The sequence below is a fragment of the Pogona vitticeps genome, chromosome 6 (genome assembly GCF_051106095.1).
Source record: "Pogona vitticeps strain Pit_001003342236 chromosome 6, PviZW2.1, whole genome shotgun sequence".
NCBI classification, from domain to species: Eukaryota; Metazoa; Chordata; class Lepidosauria; order Squamata; family Agamidae; genus Pogona; species Pogona vitticeps.
This window is the reverse complement of record NC_135788.1, coordinates 29,052,126-29,073,658: the sequence shown is the minus strand read 5'-3', so window position 1 is coordinate 29,073,658 and position 21,533 is coordinate 29,052,126. Positions and strand designations below refer to the sequence as shown.

Here is a 21,533-nt window from a genome sequence, read left to right as displayed (position 1 = left end):
CATCTCTTATGATCTGTGGCTTTTGTCATTTCTATCATGCTGTAGAAAAATTTTCAATGTGCATTAGCTTCACGGTTTCCTAGATATAGAGTATTCAGAACTGGTTTGCCATTCCCTGCCAATTCTACCCCAATTTGGGCCAACTGGCTCCATCGAAACACAGCTTTATGCCAGGCCAAGCAGTGACAAACAAACACCACTCTCTTTCTGAGCCTGACCTAAACATGAGGAAACCCATGTATATCACCTTGAAAACTAGTTAGATATAAATATACAGAATGAAAAGAAATAAAATTGTAAAGTACTTTTAGGTAGCTTTCCTCAAAGGGTGTCCCCTTGACAGGAACGCGGTATCTCTTTAACCAAAAGTACAGGTCCTCTATCAATACTACATTGCTTTCAACACTTTTTTGGATATGCGCTTGAAAGTCCATCTTCTTCATGCCCATTCAGGCCAAAGTCATCCAAGTATGACTTTATTTAGCCAAAGAAAAGTTGGCCTGGTTGTCTGAAGAGCCACCTACTTGTCCACCTGACCTTGCAAATAAATTTGTAGTCTTTTACAAAAGAGGGTGAAAAACGCCAGGAAAGGGGTGGTGCATTTCCCAGGGACAAATATGATCCAGCCATGTGCACCTCTGTTTGGATTCAGGAATAATGCACACATGTATTTTGTTGTCAGTGTGGTTTATGTTTATTAGTCAGTAAGGATTTATGACATCTGTACAGCCTTTCCATTCAAGTGACACATTTTGAGCGATAGTATTCTATTATGAAAATTGACTTGTTGAGAAAGAATGATTTGGACATTAACAGTCGCATAGCCGGTGGCTTTATTCAGTTGCCGAGTGCTTCATTACTCTTGTGGGTTCCATGAATATCATGGCCATTTTGTGGATTGTGTAAAAGAAAACATTTTTAAGGTCAGCTGTACTAGATCTGCCTGGTTACCATGTATGTCTGTGTTGCCCTCTTTAGTCTTCATATTGGACATGCCTATACATGGATATATTTTAAAGTTCTGTATAGGTACACATTTGTTTTTATGTGCTATCAAATTGCGTCCACCTTACAGTATGGCAACCTGATGAATCTGTGATCTCCAAAATGCCCTACTCTTAATAGCCTTGCTCAGCTGTTGCAAACTTAGGTGCATGTATATATATTAAAATACAGTATTAGTCAGAGTTGAAGACTGTTAAAGATAATATTTTGAAAAAGGCCCTTTATAAGTGTTATTACCCAAAAATAATTTTTATTATGTTTCCCCCCTCTTCCATCTGAAACATAGCCTGGAAGTAATAAGTCTCTGATACAAATACCAAATAACTTTTAAGTAATTCATTTCTCTGTAATAGTTAGAATTACAATTTATTGAGCAATACATTTTTGTTATGAATAGTGTCTTTGAAGTTACCTATACAATTACTTTTACCATGTGGGATGCATTCATGATGTTAGCTACTAGATTTACTCTCCCGTGTGGAGTATTTCTGAAACTGGAAAGTGTGCTTCCTTTGTATAGATTCTGCTCCTGTTCCATTTTCTATGTCATCTTAGCCATTTGATTGATTTTCCACTTGCAAACGTGGAAATGTAACAAGAAGAGGTGCCTGCAAAGGGCTGGATTTGTGTTTCCAGGTACATCACCATCTTTGTCATCATTTTCATCATCATCGCTCCTATTACATGCAGAGGGGTAGATTTTAGATGCTTTTCAGAATGTGTTGCCAGGTCTGATCATATCTTTTTACCTATGAATAGCTATGTGTAAGCAAAATTTTGATCTTTGTACTGTGTTGCTTTTTAGTGTTTCTCCTGAGTATTCTAGATATGCAGAGAAGCTGTTTCCAGGAATGTTTGTTGATGTGCCTTTTCCAGTTATTAACTTTTCAGTAAAATGCAGAGCACCAGAAAAAGAAAAAAGAGGGGGAGAGAATCAATCTGTCATTTTATTCAGAAATAAATGCTTTGAAGAACTGGTTCTTTTGAGACTGAACAGGCTGTATTTTGACAGCAAGATTTTAAGTGCTCCAATTTTTAAAAGGAAAAAAGTGCTGAGTACTGCTCATGGCAATTGTTGGTGGTGGGGATGCTGACCATCCCAATACCCTATTCTCTTGTTACTTATGTTCATAATCGTTTAAAAACTATATTCTCTGTGTGTAGATTCTTCATATTGTCTCAGACTATTTGGGTGTGTTTTGTATCACAGCCTAGTATTCTGGTATTTTTTTTTCAAACAAGTTAGTCAGAGGAACTATTTGGATTGTATTTAAGAAACAGGATAATACAATTTTAAAAATCAAAGTAACTTCAGCTGTAACTCAGTACTGTACTTGGAGGCTGGAAGTCAAGCTTGGAACTCTAATGGAGTAGTTTAAAATGTAACTTTCCTAGCTATGATATGATCATACATTTGTTGTTGTTTAGTCATTGTGTCCAACTCTTCGTTACCCCATGGACCAGAGCACACCAGGCCCTCCTGTCTTCCGCTGCCTCCCGGAGTTGGGTCAGAATGATCATCCATACAACCATGTAAATGAATTCCATTTTAATGCTCCAGATAGAGGGCTGCAATTCAAAGCCTATTGGGTATAGATGCTTCTTTGTGTACAATTAGAAGCTGCGCCAAAGCGGGGCCCAAGTTAGGGGAATGGCTTTTTGTATAGCAGGGTATGTTTTGAAGGAGGAGGAATGGGAAGCCTTTATGTCACAGCCACGGAAAGATGTCATTTGCAGGAGTCGTATTTTGCCTTTACTAACTGAAACTCTGTCTCTCCATCCCTTGTAATTCCTTGATCCCTGGCAACTGTTCTTTATTTCAGCACTCCATTCTGAGACCCAGTTCTTTGCTCTTAAGTTCAAAAGCTTCCTCGGATTCAAAACTGCATAGGCGCATAATACAGACACAGTAAATCTCAGCTTCACAGATACATACATGTGCTTAGATATTCAAGTACCAGTGAAAGAATGTGGGCAATCAAGTTTGGTTTCTGAATTTCAACGAGTTTTAATTAAAGTTTTTAAAAGTTTTCGTGAAAATCAAATGAGCCTTTTGAATGTCGCTGCTTTTCTTAATTCTGGTAGTGAAAATATGAGTCTTCACATGAACAGACATTTGCAAAGAGTTCCTGGACTTGATGTAACCATGTGAAGTGCATCTCCTTTGGGCTTGACCATAGGTGGTGCAATGAGTTCTGTCAGGAGGCTATACATTTTGTTAGGCTCATGGCTTTCTCCCTATCCCTTATCAACCTATAATCTCTTGATTGTTGCCTCTTTTTCAACAGCTGAGGAGCAGTAATCCACACTTGCTTATCTCTCTTAATCACAGCCTCACAGCGCTGGGGCTTCCTGAGCCTTTAATTCCCTCTTAGAGGCATAACAGAGTGGAAAGTAAACAAAGACAAATTTGCAACCTTCCACATTGCTAATTTTCTCTGATGTCAGAATATTTAAGCAGAGGAGAAGCTGGGACTTATTTGATCAAATAAAGCCAGCGATAGTAAAGGAGGATGAGTCTGGGAAGATTCTGCACAGTAATACTTTCCCAAGAGGTTTGCTGGAGGTGTTTTCTCCTCAATAACAGTAGCTCTGCTGCTACAATGCTTAAAAACAACTGGATGATGATGATGATTTTAGAAGTCTTACAACTGATCTCAAAACGTTTCTGTTCATTTCTGTATATGCAGAAACAGCAGTCTTTTGTTCCAATTTTTGGATAAGGGTTTTAAATAATACTCTTGTCTGAAAATAACTAAAAATATGGTCCCTTTTTTTGGTTGCCCTTTTTCTGTTTTCTTTTCAGAGTAGTGTGATTGTTAATACACTGAGATCAGAAGTTCTTCAATACCACATCATCTGGTACTTGCAAACAGACTCAGCAATAATTGTGCCTCAGAATTACTTGGACTTGTTTATGTTTTGTGGTGATTTGGATGGGACTGCAGGGTTGCATGAAAACATTCTTGTCAGGTGGAAATTTTAGAACTGCTATCTTTCTTAGGTACGCAGTTTCAAGATTAATGACAGCATATCTATGTTTTTTAACAAGTCACTTTATTTTATCCATTCTCTCTTTGCATCCAGATGTGTGAGAAATGGGTAAGCAGCAACATTCAAAACACAGGCTAATTTCAGTGCTTTTTACCATATAACAACTTTCATTCTCACTTAGGAAGGGGAGATTTAATTAGTTGCATGTCTAAGTATCTCTATTAGTCTTCACTCTTTATTTAGCTTGTGCATCAGCATTTTGATTGCCTGCAAATCTGGTGAGTTTTCTGATGCTTGCTTCGTCTAACATAATGTTTGTCTTCAGCACCACCTTTTGTATTGTATCAGTGTCAGTCCAACTAAGTGGGAATTAGATACTGGCAACTTGCTTTAAAGAAACAGGAAAATAATTGATCTTGAATGCTCACGGCTGCCCTGCCTCAAAAGTGTCTAGGAATAAATACCCGCACGCCTCTCCATTACCCCAAACCATCTATCTTCACCAATCATACATTTCCACTAAAAATTCATGGAGAGACATGATTATGTGCATGTTTTCCCGAGAGATGTGCAGAAAGCAGCCTTTTGCAGTTGGTGATATGTATGTGATTACAGCATTTGGTTATTTGCGTTCCTTCTCCTGGTCCCCTCCCCTTCCCTCCCCTACACACACTCTCTTTTTTTCTCCAGCTGGTGTAAATGACTGCTGCTGTTTCCCAGACCAAGATAACCTGCTCAGTCAGCTGGAGCCCCCTGTGGACAGCTCTCTCTCTCTCTCTCTCAGCTGATAGAAACTGCTACTAACCATTGAATGGGGGAGAGTGAAGTAACAACTACAGTACCAGCAGCCGCAGCAGCAGCCACGGCTGCAGCAGCAGCACCGCAAGCAAGGGCTCTATTGTTCCCTGGTGTTAAACAGTCTCTCTCTCTCTCCCCCTTCCCAACTGGCATGCACAATAGCTGAAAAGCCATTTCCATCCTGCCCTCCCTGTGAAGACATTCTGAAGGGGGACAGGAGACATTTCTCACGCGAGCCTTGTCCATTGTGCTGCAGATTTTGACACGGACAGCCAGCTTCTGGAAGGCATGGGGCTGGGAGAGAAGAGCGCAGCTTCATTCGATGGTGGTCCCAAGGTTTCCACGCTCTCGAGCAAGTGCACTGGAGTTCTTGTGCTTCTCCTGTTTGGAATCTGGGGAGCTAAGACCCAAAGTGAATTTGAAACTTCATCCATATATTTGTGGAAGACCGGTAAGTGAAAGAGGAGGGGTCCTGCTGGACTGCCTTCCGTTTTGATGTCGGTTGTCGATGCTGCTGTGTAATATAAGTCAGTTGTATTATTTTGTTGTAGAATACCAGTTTTGTGCACATTTAATGACAGATGGCTTTCCAGGCTGTACTGTGATTATTTAACCACTCTGTCGTTTTCTAATCGCTCTATACCCCATGCTAATGGAGTGTCTGCTAAGTGATTGAGGGAGAGCAAAAAAAATGTAATGATCCCTGTGCCTGATAGTGCTGTAAGAATGTTAAAATGCACAAAGACAAGCTGAGACTCTGTGTGTGTTTCTCTCTGCACGATTCTGAAGCACATTCTGAATCACCATCCATGAGGGGCAATGTGTTGCTAAATTCAGATGTATTGTACGGTATATAGGGCACGTGAAAGCTAATGATGGATTAGGAGAAATAATCCAAGAAACTCAGACCTCATAATTGAAGAGCCCATGGCAAAGAGGCTGTATGGATTCAGTAGTGCCCCAGACAGATGATTTGCTTGACGGTGGCACTAAGGAGAGAGTGATATCAAGGACTGTAGAGACAGGCTTGGGTATTTCCAATTCTCACTAAAAATCACCGTTATTATATGTGAATTTGCTGCACTGATCTACAACCCTTTCATAGTAGGTTTGTGGCACTGGCACAGTTCTTGAAACATTGTCCTATGATCTTCTTCCTGTTCCAAAGACACTACAGTATTGTCATTTTTAGTACAAACCTTAGGAATGAACAGATCTGTTACCTTATAGCATTTTGGAAGGAGGCAGCAACTCATTAGTTATGATAGGAGCAAAGGTAGTGGTATTACTTCAGAAGAGGTCTCACTCACAGCAAATGTTATTGAGGCTTACTTGGCAGGAAGACCTCACTGAACTCAGTGGGACTTACTTCTGAGTAGACATACATAGTATTGTGCTGTTAGCATTTAAAAGGGGTGGGAGGGGTGAAGCTGAAGAGTCTTGCAGGGATTGGCTCTTTTTGCTGGTTGAAGAACACTCTTGGCTGTTTTCCAAAGAGACAGATCAATTTACAATTACACTGATATCCTGCTTTTTTAAAGACTACATCTATCCAGCAGCTCAAGGAGGAGATTAAAGGGGAATTCAATTCTACTGGAAGGCAGGCTCTCCCAATAAGGAATTGGAAAGTGGGGGAAACCCCTCTATTGGTATGCCTTGATTCTAGAAGATTGATGGCCTAATGACATTGGTACAGAGCTAAAGGTGACTCTGTGCTATTTCATTTAATTGACCTTGGCAAGTTTAGAAGAGTGTCTGCTATCCACCTAAGATCTGAGATCATTTGATCATAACACCTACTTCCTTCTGCGATACAAGTACTGTATATTATAAAATATGTGTGTTTCAAATGAGATGCATACTGTATCTTTTTCTCACATATATAGTCTGTATGAAATATAGCTCAGTGTCTCCCCTTTATCAATTAATAGAAAAATTCCTTTGATTTAATGGCTGGCACTTAATTGTATATACATATAGAGCAAAGTGGTTGGTTAATAATAAAACTTAATAGTTAACTTCATTTGTGACACTTTGTAATCACAGAGGTAACCTAGTTTAATCAAGTATAGAACAAATCAAATATATATATACTTGTGTGTGTGTGTGTGCATGCACGTGTGAGTGCAAGTGCACGCTATAACGAGAAATCAAGGAGTTATCTTCAGATGGGGAAGGACTTGTGTTGATCACATGACTATAAATCAGAGCATCAGTTCTGTGTATATATATCTCAACCCACCTGTGCATTATTGCATACCTTATATTTTATACATTTCTGTGTTCCAAATAATTCAGTTTGTTCTGCTCTCCAGAGTGATCTGGTGGAAGATTAATATTTTGGGGTATATGGAAATTAAACACCAAAAGTCTACACCAAGGGCTTATTTGTTAGATGAAGATAAATTCTGCACTGTGTGATGGCCTTCAGTAACTCTTGGAAAACTTGGGACATGAGAACATCACACTTCCTGCTGTCACCAAACCCTTTCCTGCTGATCTCACGATGAGCATGTGTAACACTTCTGTGGTGTTTCCATAGACATCTAACTGTTTTCTTCATTATATGACGTTCAGACTTCTAATCTTTACCTGGAAGCACTCCTTCCCTAGGCAAATGCTTTCAAAATTCCAATGAACAACTGGATCAAAAGGAGAAGTGTATGTCTTTCAAAGTCTGCAACGTGCAACTGTCCAATTAGCCATGGACATATCAATACAACTTATTTCTGAAGTTCTAGGCTAGCCCTTTGCAGGAATTATTGTCAAGAACACAGAGACTGAGCTGAGGTCCTCAGTGTTCTACAGTATATGATTTTCAGGTTCTAGATGCTTTAAGGTTTAGCTTATATCTTTTTGGTTTGATAAAGGACATCTGTGTGGATCAGTGGTTAGATACCTTGGCTGATTCCTACTTCTGAGCTAATATGTTTTATCTGGGACTCTATCTGTAAGGTTTGTTTCTGTTTCACATATTGTTGGAACAATCATTAAGCTATCAAGGATGTATACAGTGAATATTCGGGCATTCAAAACAGGCCATTATGTCAACATGAAATGGACAGAGATAACATTTACAAAAACACATTTCACGTAATGAAATGGTATCAGTATGAGAACAAAAGTGTTGCAGTCATTAAATATATTCAGGTTAGAATGCTATTGGATTGGCACAGTGTAGCTGGGCAATTGTGCAAGCAAACCTGCTTGATCTGCCAGCTGGCCATTGTTCTTCTCTGCTTTGAATCACAAAACAGCTATGGCCCTGGTCACAAGCCAGTAAAGAAAAGTCACAGTGTGACTGCCCTCACTCGAGATTTTTAATAGGATTTTGGCCTTGGCTTTTGTTACACAGCCATAGGGAATTCAGTTGCATTTAGCATGTTAAATTCACCATGTTATACGTATGCTCATAACACTCTACTATATAATAAGAAGTTTGAGCTTTGTTTGCTGGGAGGATGCATGTTGATCACCCTTATTTCTTAGTAAAGACCATGACTCAGTGGCACCAAAGCATGGATAGGAAGCCCTGTGCACATATGGGATTTGCTGATCAAGGAAACAGTATACAGTACATGAGGATTTTGCCGATTTACATCTACTCTAAAGTGGAATGTTCTGCAGGTGAATCAGCAGGGATTGTTATGAAATGGTTCTCTTGTTGGTTCTGCCAGTTACAATTGTGTCAGAATAAAATATTAACCTAGAGATGGTGTTGACAGGTGGTGGAGGAGGAGGAACGGGATGGCATAACACTGTACAAACATGCAGTTGCTCCCTTGCTAGCAGCCCTTGATGCAGCTGCACACTGCCAGTCCAGGGTGAATAGTAAAATGGAATCCCAAAGCTATTTTGATTTAGTTACATATCTATTTGAAGTTTGGATCCATCTCACAATGGATTAAATCTCATGTCAGCCTTCTCCAGTGCAGCCATCTCCTTCCTTTCCATACATTCCAGGTGGGAATTATAAGAGATGCCTGGAGGATTTTGAAATGTGGTTTTGACTAGACTTCACATTGTTGATTCACAGAATCTTGGATCAAAGCTCTATGGGGAAAGAAAAAGGGTACTGAAGAGGCCCAGACTGTGGCAATTTCCATTTACTCCTAATGGGATTGGCTTCAATGCTGAATGCTTACCAACTTAAATGACTTTCACATGGATCTGCATCACTACATTGAGCCCAAATGACCTTGCTTGAGGAGAATCCATTCTGACAGGAGCTTGGAGAAGGAATTCCATCTTCAGTGGTATAGTGGAGCCAGAGCATGCAGGATTAAAGCCTTGGGACTTTCTCACTAAAAGGGAATATGATGTCATATGCCACCCAACTTAAACTCCCCTATTCACTCTGAGCTTTGCTATCATCCTCACAGTAGCTGGGAGAATTTTCCCCATCCTCAGGAACAGTAAATTGTTACAAACCATCTCTGTTGTAATACAAAGTACTTAGGGGTGGTTTGGTCTTGGATGAACAGTCAACACGACTTGTTCCTCATTTTTTTTTATATGGGTCAGTGCAGCATATGGATTCTCCTTGTGGGAGGTAACCGTGGTGACTGCCATGATGACCATCTGGACTTCTAAATTTACCACTACATCACTGCTCACCAACATTAATAACTTCAGGAACTGTTTTGGTCTGGTCCACCCTGCATGAAGTTTTGTAGGATATGGCTGTATAGAGGTGGGATAGGCAAAATTCATCCCACTAGGTAACACTGGATCTATTAGTCCTCACCAGTGGCTATGTTGGTTATGGCTGATGGGAGTTGTCGTCCAACATCTGGAGGACACCACTTTGTTCAACCTCTGATCTAGACCCATTGGAAGTGGCAGAGAGACACATGATAGGATTTTTTCTCCATTTGCAAATTGAATCTTATAGACAAGTGGGATTAAAAATGATGTTCCACTATCATAATTGTAGGTGTAGAAGTCTATCTGTGTTATTGGTTCATTCAACAGTTCAAATGTTGAGATTGTGACTGAATCTAGTTTAACAGCTTGAAACCGATCTTCACAACAAAATATAAAAGTCCTAGACTGAAGCTCACACCATTATTTTCAGAGTTTTGAGGTGTTCTGAGCTGGATGTGGTAAGAGAGGAGCCAGATGCCAGGAGTCCGGATCTCAAAATGGAATTGCTATAACATTTGATAAAATGAGCCTCTTGGGGTTGGCGATAATTACAGCGCTACTATTTGCATCAGCCGTTCCCAAAGCAATAAGTAAAAAGATAGGAAGGCTCTCAAGCAAACTCGAGGCCTTGAATGTTAGTGAACAAGAGTTAATTCCACAAGCAAAGGGAAGTCAAGAACAAAGAGCAAAGCACATGCATGGCATTGTTGAGGCTGTGCTTTTGGAGAGTGGGGCAACGGTTCAGCAGAGAGTTTGCTGAAACCAGCAGCGGCTGCCATGCTGTTTCATGCTGCTCAGTGCATTAATTCTTTAGATAAATATCAGACGAAACACTCACCCACTCTGTCACCTACTCACCCACTCTGTCACCCACTCTGTCAACAGTATAAAAATCACTTCATCTTGGCATGGTCATGCTCCATGAGATGGGAAACATGAATGTGAATAACAAGTCCATGTCTTTCCCATCTAGTTGCCATGGTAAGGTGGGAGGGTGCTGACTGGGTGGGAAGGAGCCATCCAAATTAGCCTTGTGCATGCAGTTGCCATCTTTGTGCATCATGGTTACTCCTTTCTCTCTTTCCCTACTCCCTCTCCCCTTTTTACTCTGAATTGGGCATAGAGGAGCCTGTCAATACTATGACGTGCATCAACTAAAACTGATGGAGCAATTGTTTTATTTTGGAAATATAAATTGCAAATGTTGAGACCCTGATCTAGATGGATCTAGATGGGTCATGCAAAGAAAACATGCTGCCTCTTGTACTAGGGTCCTGATTTGGATGGGAGGGGGGATCTATGCTTGTTTCAGAAGTTCTTCCCTCTTTTTTTACAGTGACTTTGAAACTGTGTACAGAGTCAACCAAAAGCTATGTTACAGCAGAACAAACATAATTCTAAACTATAATTTATTGGTCCAGGTCCTTCTCAAAAGCAAAGTTGTTTGTTTTTGGAGCTTGGCAGAGAAGTTTCAAGATGGGCTGTAATCTAATTTCAGAAAGATAGAAAATGAAATTTCAAGATAGATATAGAAAGGTTTTCTTCCATAACTTAAGGAGATACTGTAGTACAGAAGGGGACTCTGTGTCATGCATTTTGTCCTTGCCATGAAGCTGGGACTCCAATTTGCCATGTCTGAAAACTGACTGAATAGCAGCTACATTGGCTGTACTGTATGAATTTTCTTACATTGAGGCTATATCATTCTTTCGTGATGCTCAAGACATGTTTCTAATGGATGCAATTTAGTTCCTCCTCCAGGCATGTCTCTGGATGTCATGTTTCACAGAAGTGACATATCAAAATAGTTGCCCCTTCATTATCCTTCATGAATAGTCTTTTAACAGTGGTATTTCCATAACATAGCAGCTAAATGGTGTTGCATCTAAGTAGCTGAATACCAAAATTAGATGTCAGCCATATGGGGAAATGGAGGGTGCTTAAAGAACTGGGTGCAGACTTGCAAAAAAGATTGAACACTGTGTTGCTTCAAAATGACTTAATATTTTTGCAACTTGATTGTCGACACTGGGACACTGTCCAATATCTAACTGATTAGTTTACAAAATCTAAAGCTGCCATTTATAAACACAGTGAGAGGCAGGATTGCAGTATAGCTACTGTTGCCAAATAGCAGTTGCTTTTTTTACAATTGTAATGCTTTCTGTGGAAGAGACTGTTTTTACATTCCCACTGAAAACACGGGCATGCAGCTTGGAGGTGCTCCTGAATTTGTCTCTGAGCCTGGATGCCCGGGTTTTGGCAATGGCCAGGAGTGCCTTTGAATACTTAAAACGAGTGCAGCATCTGTGCCCGCTCCTGGAGAGGTCTGAGCTGGCCATGGTGACACCTGCCTTAGTTACATCTTGGCTGGATTATCATAATGCACTCTACCTGGGGCTGCCTCCGGAAAGCATTAAGAGATTTCAGTGGGTCCAAACCATCATTGTTAAGATCATCAGGAGAGGCCTTTCTCTCAGTCCCGCTACCTTTACAGTTGCCTCTGATGGGGACATGGGAGAGGGCCTTCTCTGTGGCTGCTCCCAAACTCTGGAACTCTCTCCCACAGGAGGCCAGGCTGAAAACACACACACCCCAATCTTTCCTGTCCTTCCACTCTTCTTTCTCTTCAGGCAAGCTTTCCCTCGGTGACTGGCTGCCTGAGTGGGGTTTTAAATGGATTATTGTGCCTTACTGCTTTGAATGTGGTTTTACTTTTGCTTTTGTTTACCATGTTTTAGTGTGGTATTTGTTTGGCCTTTTTTTTTTAGTATTTTGCATGTTGACTGTTTTTAGCTTTAAATATTGTTGTTGAATTGATGTAAGCTGCCTTGACTCTTTTTAAAGGAGAAAAGCAGGGTAAAAATATTTTAAATAAATATTGTACATAGCAGATCCAAAATTCCCACATCATACTGTGCCTGTTTTGTGATCTTTTGGACATTAACAGCATGTAATCAGGTAATATGATTGAAGATCTGTATCTATATAGATATTTAGCATTGTCTATTAATCTGGAAATTACTGTCTATAGATTCAGTATTCAAATGTTTTGCACTAAAGTGTTTACTGTTTAAGTGTTACAGAAGGGCTCTAGGAAACACCGCTTATACTTGGAGAAACTTCTGACTTGAGAATATTTCCTATCTCTTCATTCTCCTATGACTTTGTTTTCTTTTCTCTGTTTATCACTGAACATACTCTCAATGACATTTGAATCTGCAGTTTACACTTGCCCTCCAAAACAGAATTGACAACCATGTCTTGTAGGAAGTCTCTGGTTTGGAGGACAAATGTGTGTGACTGTTTACCAATTTCCACAGACTTTGCTTAGTACAAAACTGACAATGAAGTAATGTGAGAGATAGGAGTCTGCTCCTCTGTGGTCTTTTAGTAGTCCAAAATGGTATGGACCCATGTGTAGTTTTTTTTAATGGTAACCAAGTATCAATTGCACATATGCAGGTAAGGACAGGAGCTGAATCAAACTATTGAAGGTGTTTCTTAACCCCCCCTTTTTTTGTAGGGGTCTAGCTGATATGCCATGAAAAGAACTGCTAGTTTTTGGAATCCGGCAAGATCAAGCCATTTGGCAAGTGACAAGATTGGAACAATAGATCATACAGAGCTACAATGGGCAGACCCCTTTTTGCATGAGCACTATGATTTGCATATTTTAAATTATTTTGAAATCATTTTCAGGACATAAAAGTCTTCACATGATGGCAGACAGTGCTTCTATAAAGCATGAAAAATGCAGACATCCTTTAAAATGAGCAATATGAGAACAATGATTAATAAAAAAAAGTTTGGAACCCTGGTTTTATTTGTGTAAGGTCTTTTACTTGCATAGGGTAATTTGTTGTGGCTAATTGACAAAGTGCCTGGGTGCATCTTGGTTGCACAGCTGGCCATTAGGCAAGCTATGCAACCCAAATACACACTAGCACCTCAGCAATTAGCTACATCAAGTTATGCCAATCTTATGAGAATGCCAGCAAGATTTTGGCAAACAAGGGGAGGAAAAGTCCCTAAAAGTGGAAGCAAGCAAGTATAATTTTTATTTTTCATTGTAGTGGCGTACCTTTACGGGCGACTGGCTTAGAGAAAAGCATGCAATGTCTCCGTGTGAAATGAAGCATGCAAAACCAAAACAGTTGTGTATACTGTGCATGAAGTCATCCATAGTATAACATCCCATTGTGTTTATTTTCTTGTATGCCGTTAAGTGATCCAAATGTGAAAATTGTTGGCTTCCAAAGGGGGGGGGGGAAACACTGCATCGTTATCACCAATTTTAGTGCAGAATAGAAAATTGTCTAGGCCTGTCGATGTTTTCTCTTGCTCTCAGCTGTCATTTCATAACAATGCATTCCTCCTACATGCTGTCTTCTTGCGCAGCTGATTGAGCCAGAGACACTCCCTGCCAGGAGCAGACTCCTGCTTCCCTCCTCCTCACCTTGTGCTTCATTAGTTTTTGTGAGTCAGCTCATGAGCTGTCAGTATTGTGTCTGATGGCTCCTTGTGAGTAGCTAGCATAATTATGAAAGGAAAGCTCCAAGAACAGTGACATCCAGACATGCTTTAAGAGGGCAATTGTGTGCCTGGGAATGGAAGATGTCAGAATATTTGGCATTCAAGTTAACAGAGTATAGTGGGCACGTGCTGTGTGCTGGTGGCTATTAAACAGCAGAAAATACACACCCCCTAAGCTAGGTTGCTGAAGCCCTTGCAACTTGCTTCCGTGCCTGTGGATACATTGATTTGGGGAACCCTTGTTTGTGTGGTTATCTACCTTTAATTAAGAGGGCAAGTCATTGCTAATTGACATCTTTGAAAAAGTACAGCAGATTGTGTGATAAAGCAGTCATTTTCAAAAGATAAGAGGTGAAAAGATGGCCTTCCTAGTTCTATATCATGTTTTACCTCAGTTATTAAAGGGACGTGGTGGCGCTGCGGGCTAAACCGCAGAAGCTTGTGCTGCAGGGTCAGAAGACCAAGCAGTCATAAGATCGAATCCACGTGATGGAGTGAGTGCCCGTCACTTGTCGAAAGCATGTAAATGCGAGTAGATAAATAGGGACCACCTTGGTGGGTAGGTAACAGCGTTCCGAGTCGAAGTCGCACTGGCCATGTGACCACGGAAAGATTGTCTTCGGACAAAATGCTAGCTCTATGGCTTGGAAACGGGGATGAGCACTGCCCCCTAGAGTCGAACACGACTGGACAAAAATTGTCAAGGGGAACCTTTACCTTTACCTTTTTACCTCTGTTATTACATGTATTGATACTTCTTTTACTGCTAACAAAAGAGACATAGGATTGGTTCAGGTTTTTGAAGAAAATGCTACAAATTATCAGTAGCCTTTTTTCCTGTTTGTAGGTTGTAAGTACACCCAGTAATATAGGTGTGACAATATGCTGACACCTACAAAGATATCCCAACTGAAAGAAGAGAATAATTTCGATTCAGTAAGACTTTGGATCTACTGGTGGACACAAACTGTACATTTTAAACTTTTGGCTTACTGGAGATGGAATCGCAATGAGTTTATACACCAAAAGGTTTCGTGACGTAATAACCGCTAGCAAGCTTTATTTGCCTAAGCCTTCACAAGCTTTTAGGAGCAGCCCACTTCATCAGATGCAAGAAACGTTGGTAGATGCTTATGCATGTGCTTGAGTGGGTAGGGGATGTGTGCCGGGAAGAATATGCAAAAGGTCTAAACACTGATGGTGAAAACATACCCATGGCATCCACCTGTAGAAAGGAAATTAGATCTTGAGCAATACTTTTATTAGATCACTAAGCAGTTACAAAGCAGATAAGGTTTTGAGTTCTAGCAGAGGTCTTCATAAGGCAAAGATGGCATAAAACATGTGGCGAGAAGAAATAACACAGAAAATTCAGCCAGATATTATGCCCATTGTTCTTGCACTCAGACTGCTTGCAAAGCAATCCAGAACTGAGAGTTCCAGTTGAGACAGAAGTGTTAAGTTGTCCTTTCACGGACCAAAAACATGTGGATTTCCTGCTTTGGCAGGGAATAGATTCAAAGAGCCTAGGATCCCTTCTACAGTTCTATGATTCTGGACCCTCGATTGATCTGTTCAGTGCCTTAACTGAGGAACAGAGTTCCCATCCTCATTATTTTTTTGGCAGCAACATATGGAGCAAAGATACCATCTTAATGTCAGCAAATCGGGACACTGAATTTACCTGATGGAGAGTTTTGCTACGGTGTAAGAACCAGCCTTGTTTGCAACTTTAAGGACAAAGCAGAATATGTTTAAAAGCCCCCTCTCTTGTTTATTTTTTTTCTTTCTGTCTTTTGATCTTTTGGGTCAAAAGACGGAAAGCAAATGCTGTTCTACTTTTGGCCATCATCTCACCTGCCTACTTGGCAAGCATGCCTTGGTCTACTGCACAGAAATTGTGCACTAAAAAGGACTGTGACTGTGGCAAGGTGAGGCTGGCAGGGCAGGAGGAGGCAGGTGAAACTTATGGTACCCTTCCTGTCTCTGAGAGAGGGAGTGAAGGATAGTAGGAGATGCAGAACAGGGGAAAGGAAGCGGTTCCTCAACACAGTTTGCAGTTAAGCTATGTGTATTTGCTACCACTATATATAGCAATGGTGACCAATGTATATGGCTTGGAAAGGGGAAATTCATGGAGCATAAGGCCGTTGGTGGATGCCAGTCATAATAGGAACATAGGAATCTGTATTGAACCATGTCATTTCCTTGGTCCATCTAGTCCAATGTTATTAAATGTGACTGGCAGTTTCTCCAGGACTACCTGGAGACTCTTGGCATTTTCTGGGGGCCTCCCATACAAGTACCAACCAATAGCTTTGGAAATCAGATGAAATTTCAGCTAGGTATGGTGGTACAATCAGTTTAGTATGGAGCTACAATACATGTTGTTTTATGGCTATGTATTTATTATTAGACATATTGACAAATATCCTGTTGCTTCCAGACTGTGCATGTAATGGTCCATTCCAGTATGGTTTCTTTTTGGCCATGGCTTGTTCAAGAGGGAATTCAAAGAGATTACTGTATCTCCAAGTTGTCCAACTTTAAGCCAGAGATTGGAGAAGTGAGCATGGAGCACTCCAATCATGGAGCTATATTTGCAAATAATATCCTGCCATTATATTCTGAATGCCAACTGCTAGAGAACACAAGCAGGCAGGAGGGTGCTGGTGCTCTCCCATCCTTCATGTGGACTTCCCAAAAGTATAGAGTTGACCACTATGGTGACAGAATGCCGGATGCCTCTCTCACCACAAATCGTCTAACTTGAACTGTAAGTTTAGCGGTAGATGCCAAGCAGAAGGGACAGCTAAGTGAGTCTGTGGTGATAATAATGTTTTTGTTTTCCCTCAGTCAGGACTCTGAATCAGCTGTGTTGGGGAGGGAACAGAGAACTTCACTGGTTCTAAAAGTGATGATTCTTATCAGAACCAGGTAGGAGGGAAACAGTTCAGGCAGCCTGCTGGAACAGTTGCTGGCTAGGTAGCAAGCATGAGACAATACATTCACAACACCTTTGACTCCACTCTTTCCTTTGCTCCTCTTATTAAGTGCATCGCTGAGTCATGCTTCGTCTGCCCTTCAAATACTGGAAAAAATATTGTTCCTCCTCTCTGCTCCTTCACTGCAGATCATAGTCTGTGCCCTGGCAGATTCTGACCAGGATTATTGCAGTAATTCTCTGTGGGCTTTTTGTTGTTCCACCTGTATCCAGAAGCCAGATACCAAAATCATTCACCTATCTCAGTGCTCAAACCATATGACATGTGCTGGACCTAAGAGTCAACTGGAAGCCAGACCTATCGTCTTACATGTTTGAAGGTTTTTTGTTCCCTGAAATGACTCCTCCCTTGTTGTCTTCCTTCCCAGAATGCTTTGTTGATGACACCTTTCTTCATATTTCTCCTCAAACCCACATTTTCCTTCAAACCTTTGGCACAACTCTTGAGTCTTCATCTTTTACTGAAATTAACCCAACATGAACAAAACCGGAATGAACATGTATTCTTCATCCACTTTCCTTTCCCTTTCCTCTGCAGTTTTGTTTGCAAAATGTAAATTTAATGCAGCAAGAACATGTCTTCTCAGGAGAGCTGTAGTAATAATAACAAAAGATGATGATGATGAATAAAAATAACATTCTTGAGTTCATGTGTATGCATCTGTGCTGCAACAAAAGGTGTCAGAATAGCCATTTTGGGATTCAATATTTCTGTCTGCTCCTTGCTTCGTTGATTAAATCAATAATGAAAAGGATTCTCTGTGTTTAATTTGTTAATTTGTTCCAGAAAGGTTTCCAGGTTAATGTACCTTACAGAATGAGTGTGCAGGATTTATGCTGTGCCTTAAAAATTGGGTGGATATGTATTTCAGTGTTGCAAAACTGGTAGTTTGCACAGAATAGAAGGAAAGTGGTCTCAGTATTGAAACAAAATCTTTAAAGCATCCTGAAGAGATGAAGGGAAGCCATAACTAAAATATAAACCATGTGTTCAATTAAGCTTGTATTTGATAAGCAGTTATTGTTGAATTAAACTGTTGGGAGAGGCTGAAGCCCAGAAAATGGCTTCTGAGGCTCTTTATTACTCACATGATGCCTTTGGCTGGCAGTATATCTTGATGTTACACTGTAGAATCTGGACAGAAGTTCTTTATGAATGCTCACATCCATATAAGATCCCTGTGTAAATCAAAGTGCCCAGATTTTCCCTCTGACTTAAACTATTTTTTTAAAATTAATCATGGTTCTGGAACCATTTCAAGAGAGTTTTTAATATATATTTCTAAGTTGTGCCTTGTGGAAAATGAACAATTTCACCACCTGTAAATGGGGCTTAAGGAAATAAATAGATAGATAGATAGATAGATAGATAGATAGATAGATAGATAGATAGATAGATAGATAGATAGATAGATAGATAGATAGATAGATAGATAGATAGATAGATAGATAGATAGATAGATAAATAAATAAATAAATAAATAAATACATAAATAAATAAATAAATAAATAAATAAATAAATAAATAAATAAAAAGGTAACAGTCAGAAAACACAAATGGGTAAGATGCTGTTAGGCCAAGGCTACAAAGATATTAAGCTCTCTGAATCTCTTATATTGTGTAGGGAAAAAGTCAGTTGTAAGGAATCTTTCAGATCGTGTTGACATGCAATAGGATGTCATATCCCTTAGGGTGCATTTTCCATATTAAAGCTGAAAATGGTAGGGTCAAATTTTACACAAGCATTTTTGAATGTATTTGATTAGCATAACATATGTCATGATCATGTTTATTTTCATCTGATGTGATATTGCTCTTACAGCATTGTTATGCACAGTTCTTTTGGAACTTTCCCTATATGCTTGTTTGGTCTTTGAGATATACATTTGCAGGGAGGAGTACTTTGAAAACACCTTGAAATCCATCCACATATATACTTGTTTCACTTTCCCTTTAATGTCTACAGTCTGAAATCTGCAGCTTCTGCTTGTCAAAGTTAATAACATTAACACTTGATTTTTCTGGAGGAAGTATCAGCATCTTAAATTTCAGTAATTTTTTTTAAAAGGCTTCATAGTATTTCTGCAACAGCATCCAAGTAACACTAATATTAAAGCCGTTTGGAGAAACTTAAGAGGATTTTGCTTGGTGAAGGCAGATGCTGAACCAGAATTCCTAGTTCTATCTCTCATTATATATAAGCTCATATTACTTTTCCCTTGAACCTTCAGCTATTAAATATTGTTAGGTTAGTAGCATGATATGGGATGCAGCTTATTTTAAGATCATTCTTCTGAAATTGTTTAGGTTTCTTGATGCTTGTTGTGTCAGGATGTAACACCAAACTAGTTTACTATATGAATTATCTTCAGGTGTTTGCATTTCTCTCTTTTCTTCTGTTAGGGGTGTAATGAGATGGGAAGTATCTGTGTCTGTTTACAGTTACCTACACTTTGCTGTGTTGTCAGAAATGGGATAAACTGTGGTTAGTTTTAACTGCAGTTTGGTTGAACAAACCAGCTTCAAACTGTGGCTTGTGTTTCTGATTTGTGCAGATAAGCCAGGGATAGGAAATGTGTGGTGCTCCAAATGTTGAACCACCGCTTCTATTGTCCTTCACCATTGGCAGTACTAGTGAGATCTACTGGGATTTGTAGTCAGGCATGTTCTGTACTCCTCAGATAAACCATGTTTAAAATTAACTACTGCTCCCAGTTCGTCTATAACAACAAACTGCTTAATTGAAGCAAAGCTCTTCTCTTCCTTATGACCATACCACAAGAGGCAAGAAGGGAGGTAGTAGAAGGCTGTTGGTCATAACATCCACTTCCAGTTTGCCTTACATTCAAACAAGGCCATTGTGTCAGGTCAGAAACTGTAATGTGAAGTGGTCTCTTGTCGACTCTGAAGTAACTAGCCAAGTCATGTGATTTTGATTCTTGTCACTCCCCCTTCCAGGCAAGTTCAGTGGTAGGCTAGGACTTAACTGTGTTACTGCAGGCACAGAGTTAACACAAAGCCAGAGGACTCATTTCATTTGCCTCACAGCCCACAGAAAGCTGAGACTTCTTTGTTCTTTTTTCCAGCTTTGAATACCATGAGGTTCTCTTCCAGCATAGGTTGTTTCATTAAAACAGCAGTAAACCATTTTGAGCATTTTGTGTTCAAGAGCTAAAGTAGGTGGCCTGCCACTCATTGCAGCTCTTTCTCATAAAATGCAGCAGTTAGTGACTGCTGACACCCTCCACGGGCCAAAAAAATAATAATAATTTCCCTCTGAATGTATTTTCTTGACACCAGCAGTGCAAGGACACCGCCAAGTTTCAAAATATGAAATGCAGAGAAATGACTGAACTGTCTTGCTGAACTGATTAAACCAGCTGAACCATAACAGGAACGAATGAGCTTCAGTGTTATGCTCTTGACAAATCAACATTTGATCTTCCTCTGTACCTCTGGAAATTCCAAGCTTCTTGTTTCCCTGTCTTCTCAGTGCATGTAACATCAATGTCAGGGTTACCTGAAATGTTTTCTTTTAATACCTTTGTACTAGCTAGAATGGTTTTTTCAGAACTTGAATAAAAAATGCCAAAGAGCAGTTGGCATGTTTGAACCACGCAAACTCTGAGATGGGCTCTTGCAGCAGCTGCTAGAGATAATTTAAGCACAGAACTGACTGTGCTTCATTAAAGAGAGGTTTTTCAGTCACTACATGCAACAGTCTTTCTCAGCCTGGAGTAATCCAGCTGGGCTGGACTACTGCTCCCCTGATAGCTTGTGAGCAGAGCCAGGTTGCATGCTGTTTATGCAGGACTGGAATGGGAGCCCATTGTAGCTAGAGGCCCCAGGTTGGGGAAAGTTGATGTACAATACCCATTTAAGTCTACATTCCACCGGTCTCTGTCTTTGTCCCAGCACACTCTACCCTTTGGCTGGTGTCAGGCAGCAGGTTTCAGGTGTTACAGAAGGGCAGCAATGTCCTGTTTTCATATTTTTATTGCCACCGCTGGTGAGACAATGTTTGAAACATTCTAACCCATGTCTCAAAATAATTGGATTAATTCTTGGTACTATGCACCTTGACTTGAATGGGTGGAAGGCACCGTTTGTCTTTCTGCCAGGCAAAGAAACAAAAATATTTTGTTCTCTTTATGTGCTTCTCAAGGGCTGTAACTTAGGGTGCAGCGATTGGGACTTGGCATGAGGACAAATAATGTAGAGGGCACCAAAATCTAGAGGTGAAACTGTCGGTGGGTGTTAGGAAAATAAATGGTAGCCCCTCTTGCCCTGTTCAGCTTCACTTCTGAAGCCATATGTTTTCTCTTTTTCTTTTTTTTTTTTGGGGGGGGGGAAATAGCATGATCCCCCTCATTTTGCACTGGGAGGTCACACTCATGCCTCATGGCAGTGTGTGGGTTGCTTACCATTTGGGTGCCCAAATAATTAGTTACTGTATAGACCTGGCTCTCCCTTCCCCCACCACATGTAGATTTTGCAGTTGTTCATTTCTGCTCTTCAGTTGAGGACCTTCTTTTTGAAAACATTGCA

General features: G+C 40.2%; 1 protein-coding gene across 8 annotated transcripts in view; it reads left to right on the top strand.

Annotated features, from left to right (window-relative positions):
• THSD7A (thrombospondin type 1 domain containing 7A) overlaps positions 1 to 21,533 on the top strand; it is a 349,546-nt gene that overhangs the window by 66,469 nt on the left and 261,544 nt on the right. For 6 of the 8 annotated variants that reach the window (XM_078377154.1, XM_073003242.2, XM_073003240.2 and 3 more), the window contains exons 2-3: positions 4,093 to 4,107; positions 5,054 to 5,248. The exons of 1 other annotated variant lie outside the window; for it this stretch is intronic. In XM_078377154.1, the coding sequence (XP_078233280.1) occupies positions 4,104 to 4,107; positions 5,054 to 5,248 (199 nt within the window). In that variant the 5' untranslated portion in view covers positions 4,093 to 4,103. The remainder of the gene's footprint in view (positions 1 to 4,092; positions 4,108 to 5,053; positions 5,249 to 21,533) is intronic. One more of the 8 variants, XM_073003238.2, reaches the window with a different exon arrangement.